Source organism: Dromiciops gliroides, chromosome 6, assembly GCF_019393635.1.
Source record: "Dromiciops gliroides isolate mDroGli1 chromosome 6, mDroGli1.pri, whole genome shotgun sequence".
Classification (NCBI taxonomy): domain Eukaryota; kingdom Metazoa; phylum Chordata; class Mammalia; order Microbiotheria; family Microbiotheriidae; genus Dromiciops; species Dromiciops gliroides.
Window position 1 is genome coordinate 175,582,267 of NC_057866.1, and position 19,592 is coordinate 175,601,858.

Genomic DNA, 19,592 nt, shown 5'->3' on the forward strand with positions numbered 1-19,592 from the left:
AAGACTCCCTGAAAAGGTCTCAGGGACTCCTAAGGGTCCCCAGACCACATTTTGAGAACTGCTGTTCTACCTCATTATATGTTCCCTTATTGGGAAAAGTGAGATCTAAATCTGTAGGTATATATGCTCTACCCTTTTATGCAGGTTTGGGGAAAAATGAGCTCCTATCCCCATCCCCTATTCTGTGTTGGGGGGAAGGGAAGGGTTAGTATATGGTAGCCTTGGGTTCTTAGCTCACTTAGCCAAACACAGGGCTAGTGAGACCAGAAGCCAGGTTTGATTCCTGTGCAGACCACATAATGCTGTACCCAAAACCTCTCTGTTCCATGGCCATACAGTGACTGTATCCCAAGTTCTCACCAGTTGTCTGAAAAGTGTGTGCCATTGATCTTGAGGGAGGATTAATGAGAGGATGGGTGATGCAACACAACCACAAGGCCTATTGAGCGAAGGCCAGTGACCCCTCCTTCTGAGAATGGAGAATCCTTGTCACAGTGGCACACTTGCTGGAGAAGGATGAAGGAGGCCATTCAGTGTGCAAGAGTTGAAGGAAACGTGCCAGTGTATTCTTTGGGATCTCGAATGAATCTCCAATCTAAAAGTAGCTGAATTTAAGGAGCATGAATTTCATTTGTAAAATTGATTTTTTTTTTTTAGTCAGTAGTGGTTTTCACTGAGTTTTCATTACTCTCACGAATTCTTTAGGTGCTAAACAAAGTCAAAGTGGAGTTACCTATCCATGAGCTTAAAATCTTAATGCTATGAGACTGGATAGGTGGTACCAGGGATAGAGTGCTGGACCTGGACTCAGGAAGACCTGCATTCAATTCCTGCTTCAGATGCTAGCTAGGTGACCCTGGGCAAGTCACTCAACCTCTATGTGCCTCAATTTCCTCATCCGTAAAATGGAGAAAATAATAGTACATACCTCCTAGTGTTGTTTTGTGGATCAAATGAGATAATAATTGTAAAGCACTTGACACAGTGCCCGGGACATAGTAGATACTATAGAAATGGTTACTGCTCCCATCATCCTAGATTGTTTACATGCTGTGTTTTCTATGGTAATAAGGCCCCTGATGGCTCCTGACCCAGCCAGGTACCCATTTTCTGCAGAGGTATAGTACTAGGAGAGGATCATGGCCTGGTATAGGAAACGAGGGCATTTGGGGGTGTTCATGACCATGTTGCAAAGAGCAGTTTACCTGACTAGCATATGTAATTGCTTTGTCTGACTAAATTGACCCCTCCCCCCCTTCATGAAAGGTAATGTGGTTTTTTTCAGTCTAGTCCCTGCCCTTGAGGAACAAAGAAGACACAGACAGTACCCGAGGGCATACTAGGGTGGCTTATGTGGCTTTCTCTGATCGCCATGGCTTTTATCCGGCATGGCATATTTTCAGGTAACAAGTTCAGAGAGACAGTATAGCATGGTGGAAAAAGAGATCTGGTTCTGGGGGCCAGAAGGACCTGTGTTCAAGTCTCCCCAATAAGGTGCAGAAAAATTGCTGTTCAGCTTGAGTGAGAGGAGTGTCCTCATGAAGCAGGAGCTCTTTAAGCCAGTGAAATCATAGGTCCAGTCCCTGTCTCCAACCCCTGCCTCTTCTACAGAGGTGTAAAAAAATTGTTTTAACTATTTCTAATCTGAAAAATTATATAACTGTACTTATATGAAAATTTATAACTTTAGAAAAATGATAATTGGGCTGTAAATCCTGCAGAGGTCGCCATTTAAATGTAAAAATATTTTTACTACTGGGCCTAATCTGTGGACTTTTGACTCCCTGGCTATCTGACTGCTATTAATTGCCTAAGCCAGTCTGTTAGGGCCTTTTAAAATTTCCCCCACAACTGCTTCTCCCAAATTGATAAGCAAATGCCTCTTTTAATTAAATAATCAAAGCAGGGTTTATTTATAAAAACAAATGTAAGAGATAAGGGCAAAAAAATGCAAAGTTATACGACCTGACTGCTTTTAATATAAGAAGGGCCATTGCCTCTTTGGCCTGGAGCCACACCTTGCTTGGACCAGTTCACCTTCAGTCCTCTCCAACTTTCTCAAATGCTTTTTCTCCTTCACTCCAGCTCCTCTGTCTCATTTTCACTGCTCTGCTCCTTTCTTTTAACTCCAAGCCCCCTTCGTTTTGCCAACCCTCTGCGTCTCTCTTTTCTCTCTCTCTTTGTACCATTTTGATAACCCCCAGCATCTCTGCCTCCCAGGCTATATATCCCTTCTCTTCCCTCAAACCTCAGGCTCCCCATGCCCCCTGCACATGCCAAGCTAATTCGCTGGCTGATTAGCGCTGGTGGGGGGGGGCACCTCGGGTGAGCCATGCGTACCACACCCAGGGCTCAAGGGGCCCATGCCCCCTGCTTCGAGTCTGGGACCTCCGGGCTGTGCCTAGGGCCGCTGCCGGGGCTAGCTGGGATTTCCAGGGTAGATCCCCTCAGGGCGGAGGGAGCTGGGGCTTTTTGCAGCCAGTGCCCCCTAAGGCTCCAAGGCCCACAGGGCTTCTCAGCTCAGCTGCTGAAGCAGAGGAGTAGGAGGGAGCCTGAGGCTAATTTTAGCCTAAGGAGGAAAACCAATGCTCCAGGTCTCTCAGAATTCCCACTGGGGTGGGAAATGTGCCAGAGGTGGCAGATGTTTCCACTCTTCTCAGGGACTTTGCTGTTAAGAATTTTGTTGTCAAAACTCTTACTTCTTACACCACTTATTCCAAGAATTTGTTATCTGCTCCAACACCTTCCACATTAATCTCCAAACTTTTGGGAAATAAGAAGTAATTCCCTTCCACAAAAAGGTCAGGCCCCTTCAGCTATGCAAATGTTTAGGGTTATGTTCTTGGGTAAAGAAATGAATTGCCCCCCTTCCCCCATCTCTGGATAAGGAAGGGGGGAATACATTTGGAAACAAACTTGATCTTAAAAGATCAATAAGCTATTTTAAATTAGCTTTTAAATAATGTAAATATAAATGCAACAAAAGATCAATAAAATATATTTTAAATTGGATATAACATATATTTTATTTATATTTACATATCCAACAATCTATTTTGCATTGTTTATGCAATATTAAATGTATTTATATTTACAGCATATAATAGAGCATTTAATATCTAGTTTATTGATAGCTTTTGTTTTAACAATAGCATTTCTAAATATATCCCTCCTCACTTTCCTATCCAGCTAACCCTTGTACTAAGAATATAAAGGAGAGTTGGGGGAAAAAACAGCCCAGCAAAATATGATATTCCACTCTTTCAGTCTTCCCCTACCTTTGCAAGGGAGGGAGGGAGAGAAGGAGATGAATTTTCTCATTTTTTCAGGGCCAGTATTGATCATTATAATTATGCTTCTGTTGACATTGTGGTAACCAGTGAGCATGTTGTTTTCTTGCTCCTGCTTAATTTATGCTCTGCCTCAGAATATGAAAAGCATATCTTAAGATCATTGTAGATGTTATTTTTTTAAAGTTCAAAAGGGCGAGGATTCCTTTAGCATGCTCTCATATTTGGGGTCCAACATTGCCTTTCTTTTTTCTTTTTTCTTTTTTTTTTTAAATTAAGAACTAGTTTCCTAATGAGACTTTGAGCTTCTTTGAGAGACTTATTTTCCAGGAAGAAGGAGTTAACAGTCTTCCTGTGTTCTGCTCTGGTGAGCCTGTATCTGTCATGTTTGTCCTCACTTCTTAGTGCTACATTTCAGTGAGACATCAATACGCTGGAAATGGTCCAGAAGAGGGCAAGCAGGAGATGAAAGACAGACTTTGAATCTTTCCTATATAAGAAGAATCTATTGAAGGAATTGGGCGTGCTGAGCCTGGGGAGGGGAACAAGCTAGCTTAGCTGTCTGCATACATTTGAAAAGACGTCCCATGGAAAGGTTATTTAGGTTTGTGCCCAGAGTGCCTCTGGAACCAAGAGCCGTAGTTAGATGTTGCACAGAAGCAAGTTTAGGCTAGATAATAGTAAGAACTTCCCTACAGTTAGGTTTCCAAAAACCTTGAATGGGAGTGAATTCTACATCCTTGGAAGTCTTCGGGCAGGTTAGACATGTGGGAATGATTTTCTGGAATGGGTTGAACTGGGTGGCCTCTGCCTCCCTGGCGGTCCAGTTCTTTTATGATAGGGCTTCTAATCCAACCGAGGTTGCAGGCTGGTTTCAGGAGGGTAGAATGGGGTTATCAGGGTCTAGAGATCATGGCCCTTCGCTAAGGCTTCTCTAGGCCAAACATTTCCTTGTTTCGACAGCTAATACCTGAATGGTAGTTTCAGTCCTCTCCCCATCCCAGGCCTCTTCTGAACTTGTGTGAGCATCGGCAATGCCCTTCCTTAAAGGCAGTGCCCCAAAGTCAACACAACCCCTCCAGAGGGGGTCTGACCATCTGTATAGAGAACAGGACTCTGCCCTCTTCTGTTCCGCACCCTCTGATTCCAACAGAAATGTAAGCTGGGCCTTGCTTTCCTGGCTGCCGTGCTGTGCCACCATGTGGATCTGGACAGTGCTTGTGGGCCCTGGCAGCCCTCCTCCACTATCCTGTGCCCGTGCCTGCCTCCTAGGCACAAATAGTGAGACTGAATTAACAAAAATGTCACATGAGTTCCTGAAAAGCTGTGATATCCTGCTGCAGCCAGCAAAAATAATCAGAGGGTAGTGCCAACAATCATTTGTCTCCTAGGAGAGTTTTCTTAAACAAAAATATCACTTGTCTTAGTGTTGGAAGACAAAACTGAGTTATTCTTTTGGGTTACTAGATGGTTTCCTCAGGCACTCATTTCCTTAGTCCTTAAATCCAAAAGATAAGAGAGGACTTTTAACCCTCAGTGAGGTATTTTATTGGTTGGAATTCTTCTGTGTCCTTCTAGTTCAGCTCTTGAACTGTGGTGAATAACACTGATCCTGAAATACCGAGAGACAACATTTCTTACAGTCAAGCTCACGATCTCCAAAATTCTGCTCATCTTTCTCCCTGAGTCTTGTCTCCCCTCCAGACTTCCATCATCCTAGTCACTCAGATTCTTCACCTTGCACTGTCTTCTCTCTTCCCTCTCCCACACCCCCTTGTCTACTCAGGGGTTGCATCTTGTCATTTCTCTCTCCACATCTCTCATAGTCACTCACACTCCGTCCCTCTTGCCTGATCTACTCCAGTGGTTCTCTTTACTCTCAGTGCTACCAGTTTCTGTCCTCTCCAATCCCTTCTCCACTCAGCTGCCCAAATCGTCTTCCTAAGGAACAGCTGGTCTGGTCACTCTCTTGCTCAAAAACCTTCCCTGATTCCCTATTGTCCCTAGGATAAAACACCAGCATCCTAACATCCTAGTGTGTGAGACCCTCTAAAATTTGTTTCTAGCCCACCTTTCCAGCTTTATTTCACATTGCTCTCTGTCAGACTTAACTACTAGCTGTTCATTCTCTGAACTTGACATTTTCATCTCTTGACTTCTATATTTACATGAGCTAGGAAGTGCTCCTGCCTCCCTATTTCCTTTCACAGTTCTTGTCTTCCTTTAAGGTTCAGCCTTCACTGACTCCACCTATTTCTTAATGGTATCTCCCTTCTCAGATCACCTTTGTTTACCATGTCTTTGTAACCCCAGCATCTAGCATCACTTGCACACTATTTTTGGAGGCCAGGTAGGCTCTGGACTGATTATTTTTATCAGTGTGAGGGACTCCCAGTGTGAAAACTCCTTCCCACAGATTGAAACAAGCAATTCCATTATTACAGAACCTTGGAATCTATTGCATCACTGAGAGTTTAAATGACTTTTGAGGCGGGGTGGGGGGTGGGGTCCATAACTCATATACACAGGACATGAAGCAGGTCTTTCAGATGCCAAAGCTTTCCATTTACATACTGTGCCATGCTGCCTTGCACATAGAATGGAAGAAAATAAGCATTTACATAGTGCCTACCATGTGCCAAGTGCTTTTATAAATATTATCTCGTTTGATCCTCACAACAGCCCTGCAGAGTTAGTGCTATTATCATCTTCATTTTATAGATGAAGAAACCCAGACAAACAGAGTTCAAGTGATCTGCCCAGGGTCACACAGCTAGTAAGTGTCTAAGGCCACATTTGAACTCAGGTCTTCCTGACTCCAGGCCTAATGTTCTTTCTGCTGTGCCTCATAGTAGGTGCTTTTAAAAAGTTTGCTAAATTAAATTGAGTCTCACAAGTGTTTACTCAGAATTTTTCCTTCATTGTCCTCCACTGGAATCCCAATATTCCCTTTCTTCCCAGCCCTTCAGTGTTTAACCAAACATTTTTCTCAGACTTTATTTTCTGATTGTGTCTTTTTTTTTTCCAATTCTGCTTATGTTTCTCTATCCCTCTAGATCAGTGGTTCTCAAAATATGATCTGGGGGTCCCTGGGACCTTTAGGGGAATGTGTGAGATTAAAGTATTTTCAAAATAATACTAAGATGTTTAAAATTAATAACATGGAAAATATCTATAAACATAACCTAAATAAACAAAGGTTCTTGGGGGGGGGCCTCAATAATTTTAAGTGTGAAAAAGGGTCCTGAGAACTGCTGCTCTAGTCTCTCCAGCCCATCTGCCCCTTTGAGCATCTTTAGCACACCTTTCCATTGTATTGCTTGTTCCTGCTAGTTCTGTATCCACTGCAGGAATCCTTGTAATTATCTAAATATATTAACATTTAAGAGGCAGCTGGATGGCTCAGTGGATAGAGCACTTAGCCTGGAGTCAGGAAGCTGTGTGACCCTGGGCAAGTCACTTAACCCTGTTTGCCTCAGTCTTCTCATCTGTAAAATGAGCTGGAGAAGGAAATGGCAAAACCACTCCAGTGTCTTTGCCAAGAAAACCCCATATGGTCAGGAAGAGTCAGACACAATGGAAAAATTACCATAAACCTCTTCAAAAACCCTCTTCTTCCACTCTCAGACTTGCTATTTTATTTTACCAGCACTGTGATGGTTCAGTGGTCCTTGAGTCCCCTTTTGAAGCACAGACAGGATACAATACCATAGGACTGCCTTCAGTGCTTAAGTAGGGCTTCCCTGACTGGAGGAAGAAAGTGGGACAAGTGACGGCTTTCTGCCCAGCTAAGTGTGGCTTCCTCATGTGAATCAGTCAGCAGTCATCGGAGCTCCTCCTCCAAAAGGGAGATGTTCCCTGCTGTCGCAGAGTTTACGTTGTGCTGGAATTACTGACCTTGTGCCAGGGACCACAGGCCGAGAGGCAGAAATCTGAACTCCAAGGGCCACCTGGGTGGACCCTCTCATGTTACACTTGAGGAGATTGACTTGCCCCGGGTCACATAGGTGGGAAGTGGTGGGGATAGGATAGGAACCCAGGGCCTATGGCATCTCTGCCTCTTGATTTGTGGGTGCCTACAAAGTGAGGTGAGTATGAGCCAGCCTCTCCACAAGGAGCTCTGGTGTAGCCAAAAGAGCCCCCAAATTTGCTTCCACCTCCATCCCTGCCCATGACTTCAGAGCTCAACCAAGGACCCTGGTGTTCTGGTTCCTTAGGTAGAATGTTGACGTTGTTAATATAATTCGGCCTCTGCCCTGCATTAGTGGTAGGCTATTAATGGGCAGATTGGGAGAGATGGAAAAGAAGAGCACTGTGTGTGGGGTGGCCTTGAGCATACACACATATGTTGTCTCCGACCACCAGCCTACAGCCTTTGCAGTCAGGAGGTACCTGCTGGGCTTGGTTTCATTCCATGTGAGCTAGAAGGAAAAACACAGGCCCATGTGAAGGATCTGGGACTTCATCACTGTGGAAAACTGGGGTGGGAGTTCCTTCAGCATAAATTGTCCAGTCCTTGCCCTTGGAGAGAAGTCCCAGTGAATTGCTTGAGGGTACCTGAAGGTTAAGTGACCTGTTACAGTAATATACTTCATTGTTGGAAGAGGGACCTCCTGATTTCATGCCCAGTGTAAAGTTAAAATAGAATAAATAGTTTTTTCAAGAGAGGCGATGGGTAGAGCTGGTCTTGGAGTTCAGATGACCTGGCTTCAAGCCTTGCCTCTGATGCATGCTAGCTGTGATTGACCCAGGGCAAGTAAGTTAACCTCTCATTGCTCCTGGCATTTCTTTAAGACTCTAAGCTGGGGGGCAGCTAGATGGCGCAGTGGATAGAGCACCGGCCCTGGAGTCAGAAGTACCTGAGTTCAAATCCGGCCTCAGACACTTAATACTTAACTAGCTGTGTGACCCTGGGCAAGTCGCTTAACCCCAATTGCCTCACTTAAAAAAAAAAAAAAGACTCTAAGCTGGAGAATAGATGCTGATCCATCCTGGTAGAGATGAAAGCATGGTTCAGATTTTTATTTGTGTGTGTATGTGTGTTGTATGGCCCCTGGATAAGTCACTTAACCCTGTTTGTCTTAGGGTTTGTTTTTTTTTTTTAATCTGTAAAAGGAACTGGATAAAGAAATGGTAAGCCATTCCAGCACCTCTACCAAAAAACCTAAAGTGGGGTCATATAGGACATGGCTGAAAAACGATTCAATAGGGGTAGCTAGGTGGCGCAGTGGATAAAGCACTGGCCCTGGATTCAGGAGGACCTGAGTTCAAATTCAGCCTCAGACCCTTGACACTTACTAGCTCTGTGACCCTGGGCAAGTCATTTAACCCTAATTGCCTTACCAAAAAAAAAGGCAAAGTGAAAAACGATTCAACAACAATAAAAAGAAAAACCTAATTGCTTCCCTTTTGGGGGGGGGGTGTATGTGATATGTCTATATTTACTAAAGTTTGATCCATCAACCATGTGTAAACAATCACTTAAGAATTGTTTTTCATTGTTTTCTTTTGGGTCTCCGTAGGTGACTTGTATGGGGCCATTGGCTCTCCAGTGAGACTCACTCGGACTGTGGTCATCGGGAAGCATAAGGATTTAGTTCAGCGGATCCTTTATGTCCTGACCTATTTCCTCCGGTGCTCTGAGCTACAGGAGAACCACCTGACCTGGGGCGGAAAGCTCTGGGAAGGAGAGGAAGTGCTGAATGGTAGTAAGATGACAACAGCCCTGGAGAAAGGAGAGGTGGAGGATTCTGAGTATGTGGTGGTGACTGTAAGGAATGAGCCCGCACTGGTACCCCCAGGGCTACCCTCAAAGACTGGTGAGAAAAAAGCAGACACCCCAGAAGTCCTAGGGACAGACCACCTCTTCTCTAGAGTCGGCACAGGATCAGGAAGGAATGAGCAGGACTTAGAGGCCTCTGGCACGGCCTCCTTGGATGAAGCAGCATTGGATGCTTCTTGGGAGAATCAGGGACCATTGCATGTGGTGGGAAAAAGCCAGGAGGATGCCTCCAAGGGTGACCCTCCAAGAGCCCCTAGCTACGAAAGAGTGGTCAATTCAGAAGCTTGGGCGGTGGGGCTGAAGACCGGACAGCAGACGCCCAGTGAAGAGCTGAGAATGGAAATGGACAAGAAGCCCCCGGACAGGTCGTCTGGCTGGCCTTGCCCAGACAGACGTCCTCAGGAAAGCTCTCACTTAGAGAAAGTCACTTTCCAGATTGGAAGCTCAGTGTCTCCAGAGTCGGATTTGGAAAGCCGAGCAAGGGACATGGAGGAGAAGCTGAAGGCCTTCAGGAATCCTCCTGATTCAGCAAGGAGTCTCTTGGGTCAGGCCCATGAGACTACCAGAGCAGCTCAGGACCAGCAGGTGTCTCAGGTCCCTTTTAGGTCTGGCATTCGGAGGAATGTTTGCTATGCCCAGATCCCCTCTTCTGAAGAGTCCCAAGGCTTGTCAGGCCGGAGTTTTGTTGAGGGCGGTGACATAAGAATTGATGTCATAGATGCTGCTGAGCAACTCAGCCTGGCGGCTGAGCCCTCGGCGCCCTTGGACAAGGGGGCAGGGACTGAAAAGCAAAGATCTCTGCAGGAAGGTAGAGGTTTGTGCTTGAAGACAGTGAGAGGACATTCACTAGAACCTGTTCAGAACAGGTGTATGCAGCAGGACTCCGGCCTTGTGGCAGCTGCAGATGTCCCCTGTGGGGACGCTGATGGGAAAACTGCCTTCAGGATGGAAGGAGACATTCCTAGGAACGAAAGCTCAGACAGTGCCCTCGGCGACAGCGATGATGAAGTGTGTGCTTCAGCTCCAGGAAATCTAGGCCCCAACAGCGACAGGAATGAAGAATCCTCAGAAGTAGAGCTGCCTTTGCCAAGGTAAAGAAAGAGAGAAGAGGAAAGCAGGTTGGTGAGGGGAGGGAATACACTGGGAGTGAACCTTGGTGACCGGATAGGAACAACTGCGGGCTATTGATTTCTTTTTAAAGGCAAGACTGTGCTTTAGTTTATAGGGGGAACTTTCCTTTCCCAGTGCAGATTGGTGCCTCTTAGGCACCTTGTCAGCTGAGAGGGTTGCCCAGGCCACTGAGAGGTGGGTAAGTGTTTTTCTTGGGATCACTCAGCCAAGATGTGTCAGAGGGAGGACGTGTACTTGGGGATAATAATAGCACCTGCCTCCCGGGGTTGTTGTGAGGCTCCAACATGATAAATGTGTAAAAGTGCTACATGAATGCTGTTTTTATTAAACACCCAAGGGATTAGCAAAATAGGTGGCCTCAAGGAAACTAGTTTTAAATGTAGCCAGTGTCGTGGTTGCTTATTTTCTAGTGTGTAAGAAAAGAATGAAGGTGTATTTTCTAAAAATTTGTTAAACATCTGTTGTAGGTCTCAGATCATCAGCAACCAAAATGTAAAGAACTTTGGCCGTTCCCTTTTAGCGGGTTACTGCCCCATGTACATGCCTGATCTGGTGCTCCATGGGACCAGCAATGATGAGAAACTGAAGCAGTGCCTCTTAGCAGATCTAGTCCATGCAGTGCACGTAAGTGATTCCATCTCAGAACCCCTGGCCTACCTCTCAAGGGGGTCATTCTGTGCAGTCATGGGGAGCTGCATACGGTCTGATTTTTATCCAGTCCTTGTGTGGGTTTTTTTTTTTTAAGTAATTTACTTTAACTGATTTATCATGAACATCCCTGGATGACTGCAGTAAGAATACTTACTGGGAAATTGCCCTGTGGCAGCTGATAAGTGCTTTTTTCCCCCTCTGTAATACCAGAGGAACTGAGCAGTTAAGGAATGATGGGTCTCTTTCTGTTGAGAATGTGCAAAAAGAGACTTTTGTATCAGAAACATGATGTGTCTTCTGTGATGGGGGAAGTCCTTATGGAATTAAGGAAATTAGAATTTATCTTCCACTTCTATTTTCACAGAATAAATGCCAAGTGCCCCCCCTTTTTGGGGGGGGGGGCAGGGGAGAGGGAAGGAGGACACAAGGTAGATGCTGCTCCTAGCTTCTGTTAACTCCATTAGGAAGACTGAGCATGTATAGCTGACGTAGACAAACCCACAAAAGGGTTTTTCTGGGAAATGGAATGGAGCAGTAGCAGACCTGATCCCTTCACTGGCCTCAGTTTGGGGTGGAGAGGTCAGGCAAGGAAGATCAAGTATTCTGTTCTAATTGATTGCCCTGTTTCCACTGCCTCGTTGCCAGTCAGTTCTCTCTATACTTGGATGTATATATACTCCCCCTGTTATCCGATTGGAGGAAAACCTTTTGTGTTTTACACTAAGAAATCAGATACACTTTTTGTTGTTGAACAAACATTGTGATCCTTTATGTTTGCATATTTCACTCAGTTGTGTGACTGTAAACATGTGATTTTGCTGGAGGATATAGTTTATGAAAGGTTAATGATAACTACCTCAAGGAGGACCTTGATATGTATACAGAATATTATCAATCAGTAAACATTTATTAAGCACCTACTATGTGCCAGGCACTGCACTGAGTGCTGGGGATATAGAAAGAATATTCTCAATAAAGATTTTGTAGAGACAATAAAGTGGACCTGTGAGTGGGTAGTTACTGCTATTTTTTCAGTCACTTTTCTCTCCTTTTATTGACTTTACAATTTGTCTTAAATGCTCTCATGATTAGCATATGGCTTAACTGAAGATCTTATCGAGAGTTCTTTGTGTCATTTTTCTGCCTCATCATCTTCTGCATTAGATGTTGGTCCATAAGCTGCAATTATCTTGGGTTGTGGTCATGAAATGGCCTTTCTTACCACTTTTGTCTGACTGATGAAGCCAGCTCTCTCCAAGGAGAGCTGTGACCCATCCATCACTTCAGCACTAATTTCTTTTGTCTTTTGGGTTCATTTACAGAAAGAATGTCAAGGTTAATATGTTTCAGTGCCTCTGGTCATATGTATCTTCTCTGGTCATTAGACAAAGGTCTCGCCTCTAGATTCTCAACAGCTAAGATAATGTTCAGAGACAGTCTAAAAACTGTGCCTTGCTCTTTTCATTTTCTCTTCTCTCTTCCATCACTCTGCCACGATCGCCCCAGACATCACAGGCTACCAGGAGGCCTGAGGACCTTTATGTATTTTCCTTTATTTTGTGTGTTGTCATCTCCAAAGAATTCACTTCCAAATGGTCGTCCTGTGGCTGATGAGCTCCTCAGTACATAGGCAGGTTGGTTGTTGGAAAGCTGACTCATCTGTATGTAGTTCTGATCATATGCAGAATCTTGGCTGTTTTTAGAACCTTTCCAGTCTTGTCTTTTGTTTGCATATGAGGGATTATTGTAAGCCTTTGTGGAGGAATTCTCTGCACAACATTAAAAGAGTCTTGCCATTACATAAGTCTGACTTGTGCCACAAACTTGCTCAAGAACTTTCATTGGCTCCATGTTGCTTCCAGGATGAGATAACAATTCCTTTGCCTGGCACTTAAGGCCCTCTGCAGTTTGAGCCAAACGAGATTAGTACCTATTTTGTAAACCGGATGTTCCGTCTCCTGCTTCCGTGCCTTTGCAAAAGTTGTTCTGCCCTATGCTTGGAATACTCTTAATGCTGCCTCCAAATCTTCCTTCAGGACTTGACTCAGGTGCCACCTCTGCTACAAAGCCTTCCCTGATTCCTAAACATACCGATGACTTCTCTGTGTTTAAATGAACTCTTTATCTTGTCCATATATCTCCCTCAGGAGAAGGTAAACTTCTTTTGGACAGGGACTCTTTACATTTTTATCCTTGTGTCCCCAGGGCCTTGAACATAATGGGCTTTTAATAAATAGTCATTTTATTGAATTAAGAAAACTTGTGAGAAAAGCTGTTGTTTTTATTACTGCAGCCACTACTCTGATCATAGGGTGCAAGATAAGCTTTAGAAACAGAAAGATCATGAAGGTCAACCCCATTGTTTTGCAGATGAGGATACTAAGGCCCACAGACGTGATTTCCCAAGTCCACGGGTGTATCAGAGAGCCAGGGCAGGATTTGGACTTGGGTCCACCATATCACTAGGGGCATAGTGGCTAGAGTGCTGGGCCTGGAGTCAGGAAGTCATCCTCCCGAGTTCACATCCAACCTCTGACACTTTCTGCGTGACCCTGAGCAGCTCGCTTAACCCTGTTTGCCTCAGTTTCCTCATCTGAAAAAATAATTGGAGAAGAGAATGACAAACCACTCCAGTATCATTGCCAAGAAAACCTCAAAAGGGGTCAGGAAGTGTCGACATGAACAACTTCTGACTCTTGGAGCATCAGTGCTCTTCCTGTGTTAGTTTTGGATTTTAAGGGACTGCAGCGTCCAGCATGGTTTTTAAATGGTTTTACTCATGAAAATTCTTCTTGGGATACTTACTAAAAATTAAATGAGGTCCCTTTAATTTGTCAGTGTTCTATAAGTAGCATATTAAGTCACTGCTCTGTAAAGAATTATAAAATAAGCAATAACCAGCCATTTTTACAGTAGGAATATATTGAGCGACTCTAATCATATCTGGTATCTTTGGTTATATCAATGAGGTGTTAAAGTTGTTGTAAGGTGGTTTGTTTTGAACTACTTTTAAAACAATTTTTAAATGTTAATGATAGCTCAATGCATGGCATTTATCACTCTTTGGTTGAGGTTTTAAGTAGTTTTATAGTTGGAATCTATCAAGAATTTTAAGTAGTTGGTGAATTAATTCTCCACAGCAGAGCTGTAAAATATCCCCCACTGGTTTTGCTCTCAATTGGAAGCCCTGTAACCCAGGGGTAGCCAAAGTAAGCCTGTGTTGATTTTGCTTAACTGTATTTTTCTTTATTAAAAGAGGGTGTGTGTGTGTGTGTGTGTGTGTGTGTGTGTGTGTTGTATATTCAGAAAATGGCTGAGTACCCAAAAAAGGCATTAGCAACATCTTTTAAAATAAAAGAAGTTGATTTATCTTCAAGCATGTTTAATTTCACAAAGTGAGATTAGGACTTAGGCTCATAAAACTTGTGCAAATCATGTTGAGCACATAGGAATAATACTAATAGCTAGTAATTATGTGGCATTTTAAGGGCTGCAAAGTGTTTATATATATATATATATTAACTCATGGTGATTCTCACAACAACCCTGTGAGGAAGGTACTATTATTAACTGCATTTTCCAGATGAAGAAACTGAGGCAGACAGAGGCTAATTGTCTATTAGTAATAATAATAACAATAATAATAATAATAATAGCAGCTAGTATTTATATAGTGCTTTAAGGTTTACAAAGCATTTTATAAATATTGACTCAGTTGATCCCCATAACAACCCTGTGAAGTAAGTGTTATTATCTACATTTTACAAATGAGGAAACTGAGAAGATAGAAGTTAAATGACTTGCCTAGGGTCACACTGCTAGTGAGAGTCTGTCAGAAATTGAACTGAGGTTTTACTGACTTCAGGCCCAGCATCTACCCATTGCACTACCTAGATGTTGAGGTTCCAAGTCCTGCAAAACTCAGTAACTTTATGCTAGCCTTGAAACTAACCATTTACTTGTCTACCCAGGGTGAATAGAAAACAATGCTACAGAGAGAGAGAGACACATACGAGTGCTCGAGCATGCACACACACGCACACACACACTCTCTCTCTCTCTCTCTGAATGTGTCCACTGCTTCTTTTATTGGAAGATTGAATCCATACTTTTTCATGGTAGGAAGAATTTTCCTTTCCTCTTTTTATCCCTTCTTATGCATTGTCCTCTACCTCATGCCAGCCATTTGTAATAACCTAATTACCTTCAAAGAGAGGGGGATGTCTGTGGTGACATTTGGAAGTGAACCATGCTTCTGGTTGAATGAGTGTGGATTTTAAGATAATGTGAACATTGATGTATCTGCTTGTTGGTCTTCCCTTCTTTTTTTTTGATTTAGGAGAAGGGAAAGTGAGATAGCTAAGTGATTCCTTGTTAAAACAGACCTAGAACCAGCAGCCCACCAGGGCTTCACCTGAAGAGGGTGAGCAATAGAGAGAAAGAGGAATGGCTTTGTGTTCAGAGCACTTGGGTTCCAATTCCAGCTCTGTTGCTTATTGTGACCTGGGGCAAGTCACCTCACATTTCTGGTCCTTAGTTTTCTTATCAGTAAAATGAAAGAGTTTGCCTAGGTTACCTCTAGAGTTTCTTCCAACCCTAAATCTACGATCATTTAATGGGCATGGCCCAAACCCATTAGCTCCCTGGACCAGATGCTGGGGTTGCATTTGGCCCTAGAGTTAGACTTCCCTAATCACTGGACCCCAGCTTAAGAACCTGAGCCACCTTGCACTTTCCCAGGTCCCTGAGCTGTGCCCGAACTTTAAATACCTGTGCCTCTTCTGCCCGCTCTTGTCGTCAGGTCTCATCACCACCTCCAGATATTCCTGTCCCAGAGTACATTTTCCAGAGCTTATTTACAAAAGAAAAAAGCATATACAAGTGCAGAAATAATAAAGCAGAAGTAATTATCTGCCTAGTCCTGGGCTAAATGACACTTCAGCTTCAATGTCTCCAGGCCAAGTGTAAAGCACAAGGCTGGCTCTGTCATGGTCTTAGACTTTTAAGAATGGTGTCAGGGCAGCTAGGTGGCACAGTGGATAGAGCACCGGCCCTGGAGTCAAGAGGACCTGAGTTCAAATTTGGCCTCAGACACAACACTTACTACCTGTGTGACTGGGCAAGTCACTTAACCCTAATTGCCTCACAAAAGAAAAAAAAAAAAAAGAATGGTGTCTTCAGTTGGGTTCAGTGGATTGACCTCCTAGGGTCCTTTGTCCTGGGCTCATCCATCTCCAGCCGGTTGGGAAGCTTCCTTATATATGGCATGTCAGTACTCCAGAATTCTAGAGTTGGAAGGGACCTCAAGGGCTTCCAATCCAACCCACACATGGACGAGAATCTTCTCCAACATCACCCATAAGTGGCCATCCAGCCTCTGCTTAAAAGCCCAGTCTAGTACCTAGCGCCTTGTTGCAGAGGTACTCGGCTATCCCAAGGCAGCTCATGCCACCTTTGGGTGGCTTTGATTGTAGATAGTTTTTCCTGATGGGAAGCCTAAATTTGATTTTTGTTTTGTTTTACAACTTCTCCTCATTGCCCGTGGTTCTACTCTCTCGGGCCAAACAGGAAATCCGTCTTCCATACGACTGCTTCAGATGTTTGAAGACAGGTATCCTGTATCCCTGGAGTCTTTTCACTGGACTAATCCCTGTTTCCGTCCCCTTCTTCTCATATGGCCTGGGCTCAGAGCCTTTCAGCAGAGATACAGTGTGGTGGGATAGAACAGACCCAGTCAGAAAACCTTGGGTCAGTCAGTCAGCCAGACAATAAGTATTTCTCCTGTGGGCCAAGCCCTGTGCTAAGTGCTGGAGATATGAGGAGAAGCAAAAGACAAACCCTGCCTTGAGGAGCTCCTGCAAGTTAAATAGGCGGTGGTCCTCAGCCCTATGGGGAGGGGTCAGGAAAGGCTGCCTGCAGAAGGGCGTTAGCTGGCACTTGAGGGAGGCCAGGAAATCCAGGAGGCAGGGGTGAGGAAGGAGACCCTTCTGAGCACGGGTGACAGAGAAGATGCCCGAGCCAAGCGGGAGCATCTTGTTTGTGGCACAGCTAGAAGGCCCATGTCACCGGCAGGGAGGAAGTGTCCCCCCGGTGTCCCTGCCTCAGAGACTGGCCTGCTGCTGGCCCAAACCACTCTGGACCTTTGTTTCCACCTCTATCAAAGGAGTAGGCTGGACTTGGTGACCTCTATGGTCTCTTCCAGCTCCATCTCTGATCCCTTTTAAACTACTAGTTCACGAACCCCTCAGACTGTTTTTAGCCATTGTCTAATCCTGCTTCTCCTCCAGTTTTACTTATGTAGCTGTTTGCTTGGACCCTAAGTGTAAGCCTTGAAATTATTCCTAACTAATTTCCCTCTATTAGGTCCAGCCCTGAGCTCTAGCCTGCTAGGATTGTTTTGGGATCTCAGCTGTCGTTTGGTATGTTAGCCTATCCTTCTGAACTTTGTGTCATCTACATATTAGACAAACGTGCTTTTATATAGGTCTTTGTTAAAAATGTTAAACAGCACAGTTCCAATCCTGTAGGTATTTATTAATTATCTACTGCTATCCAGTCAACCATGTGACATTGTTTAAGTGCCTACTATGTGCCAGGCCCTGTGCTAAGCACTGGGGATACAGAAAAAGGCAAAATACAGCCCCTGCCTTCAAGGAGCCTACTGTCTGATGGGGGAGACAGTGTGCAAACAAGTATATATTAAGCAAGCTATAGACAGGGTAAATAGGAGATGATGAACAGAGGGGAAGGCTTCCTGGGGAAGGCAGGATTTTAGTTGGGACTTAAAGGAAGCCAGGGAAGTGAGTGGATAGAGCAGAGGAAGATCATTCCAGGCATGGAGGACAGCCTGCCCAGAGCTGAGAGATGGAGGGTCTTGTTCATGGAATAGCCCAGAGGCCAGTGTCCCTGGCTCAAAGGGTACGTGCTAGGAAGTGTGAGGAGAAAGAAGCCTTAGAAAGGTAGGAGGGGGCTAGGTTATGCAGGGCTTTGAATGCCAAACAGCATTTTGTATTTGATCCTGGGGGCAGTGGGGAGCCACTGGAGGTTATGGGGGAACGGGGGATGGGGGTTGACATGATCAGAAGTCTTCTTGAGGAGACTCATTACAGCGACTGAATGCACTGGAGCGGCTGAACCCACGACAAAACCAAAAACTGCCCTTTCCCTCCAGGACTTGACATTCTCTGGAGCTGAGTTCTTCTTGTGCCTTCCCCTGCCCAAGGACAGTGTGCTGGTTAGTCAGCTGAGAGCCGGCCCCTTGGGAAGTACACAGCTGACAAGCCCTCTCTTTGGCTCCCTGTTTCCCTGCTGCTACTTCTGGCCTGCTTACCGTGACACGCTCCCTTTGGGTTTGGTGTCTTTCATGGATCTTTGTGTTTCTGCTCTTTCAGTATGTAGTCACATGTTTTTACTTAGCCCAGATACCAGCTGTCAGTCACTTCTTAAACTGTGAACTTCTGCTGCCCAGCAAGATTACACAGCTGAATGACATTAGCTTAGTAAAAATAATATTTAGCTTGCTTTGTGCCTCTGTGTGTTGTCCCTCTGTGTGCTGTTTCTCCCTTTTCTGTGATAAAAGACAGTACCATCTTCTATATCTGTCCCCCTTAGACCATCATTGACCCTGGGCAGGAGTCTCAATATCTTCCCTGGTATTCTGTGTCTCTTTTCTAATAAGAATAATAGCTCATATTTATATAGCACTTTTAAGTTTTACAGTGGGTTTTCATTACAACTCAGGATGATTGGTTGCTTAGTATGATCTCCAGTTCACGGAGTGGGAAATGGGTTCAGAGAAATTAAGTAATGGGCCTGTGGTCACACAGCCTCTAAGCGGAGGACTGGACTTGAACCCAGGTCTTTTGACTCCAAAGACATTGTTTTCTCCCTGCTGTAAGTTGCTGGTATGGATATGAAAAAGATGGGGAAAGGAGAGCCTCCGTGGGCATGAGGATGACACAATTTAATATTGCCTTTGCCTCTTGAGTCTGTGCAAAGGGCATGAAAAGGAACTTCTCCTTCTCCTGACTCACTCAAGTCCTTTGGCCCCAGGGCAGATGTGCCTGAGGATTACCAGCATTGGGTCCCTTCTAGGGACATTAGTGACTGCTTTTCCTTCCCCCGGGATGACTAACAAAGCTTGAGGAGGAGCATTGCAAGTATGCAAAACCTCCCTGCCCAGGGCCTCAGGCATTTGCAGAATAATCTCTAAAAGGAAGAACATTTGGAGATGGCAGCCTCTTCCATTGAATCTCAAGAGCATCAACAGCTTGAACTCCAGAAATATCTCAAGGGAGGTGGCAGTGGGTGGGGTTACCCGAACGCCCTGCCAGTGATGGGCTCTCAGAGACCCAAGGTAATGGGGGGGGGGGGCAGGAGAACGAACACATCTTCATGGGCTTGTGGGGTTCGTGTTGTTCTTTTTCTTTTTTGCTTTTGAACTTAACAAGCAATGTTTCCATATACAAAGAATAGGAAAAGAGCATTCTAAGCAAACTGCAAATCTCTCATCTCTGGCTTCTTTTTTAAATATATGTATTCACTTTAATGCGATGGCACCAGTGGTACCTGGTTGGTCTCTTTCCCCTTTTGAACTTCTCTCTTTTGTATATATTTGAAAATGTTTCATTAATACTTTTCTCACAACTCGCTTATTAACCACCACCTTCTCTGCTTCTCCCAATAAGAACCCTCCCTTGTAATGAATAATTATAGTTAAAACAAACCAAATGCACATG

At 44.5% G+C, this 19,592-nt stretch overlaps 1 protein-coding gene across 1 annotated transcript in view; it reads left to right on the plus strand.

Annotated features, from left to right (window-relative positions):
* The window catches only part of FNIP2 (folliculin interacting protein 2), a 146,247-nt gene that overhangs the window by 96,725 nt on the left and 29,930 nt on the right, over window positions 1-19,592 (plus strand). Inside the window, 2 exon segments of the mRNA XM_043970382.1 lie at window positions 8,813-10,163; window positions 10,671-10,827. Of these exon segments, the coding sequence (XP_043826317.1) occupies window positions 8,813-10,163; window positions 10,671-10,827 (1,508 nt within the window).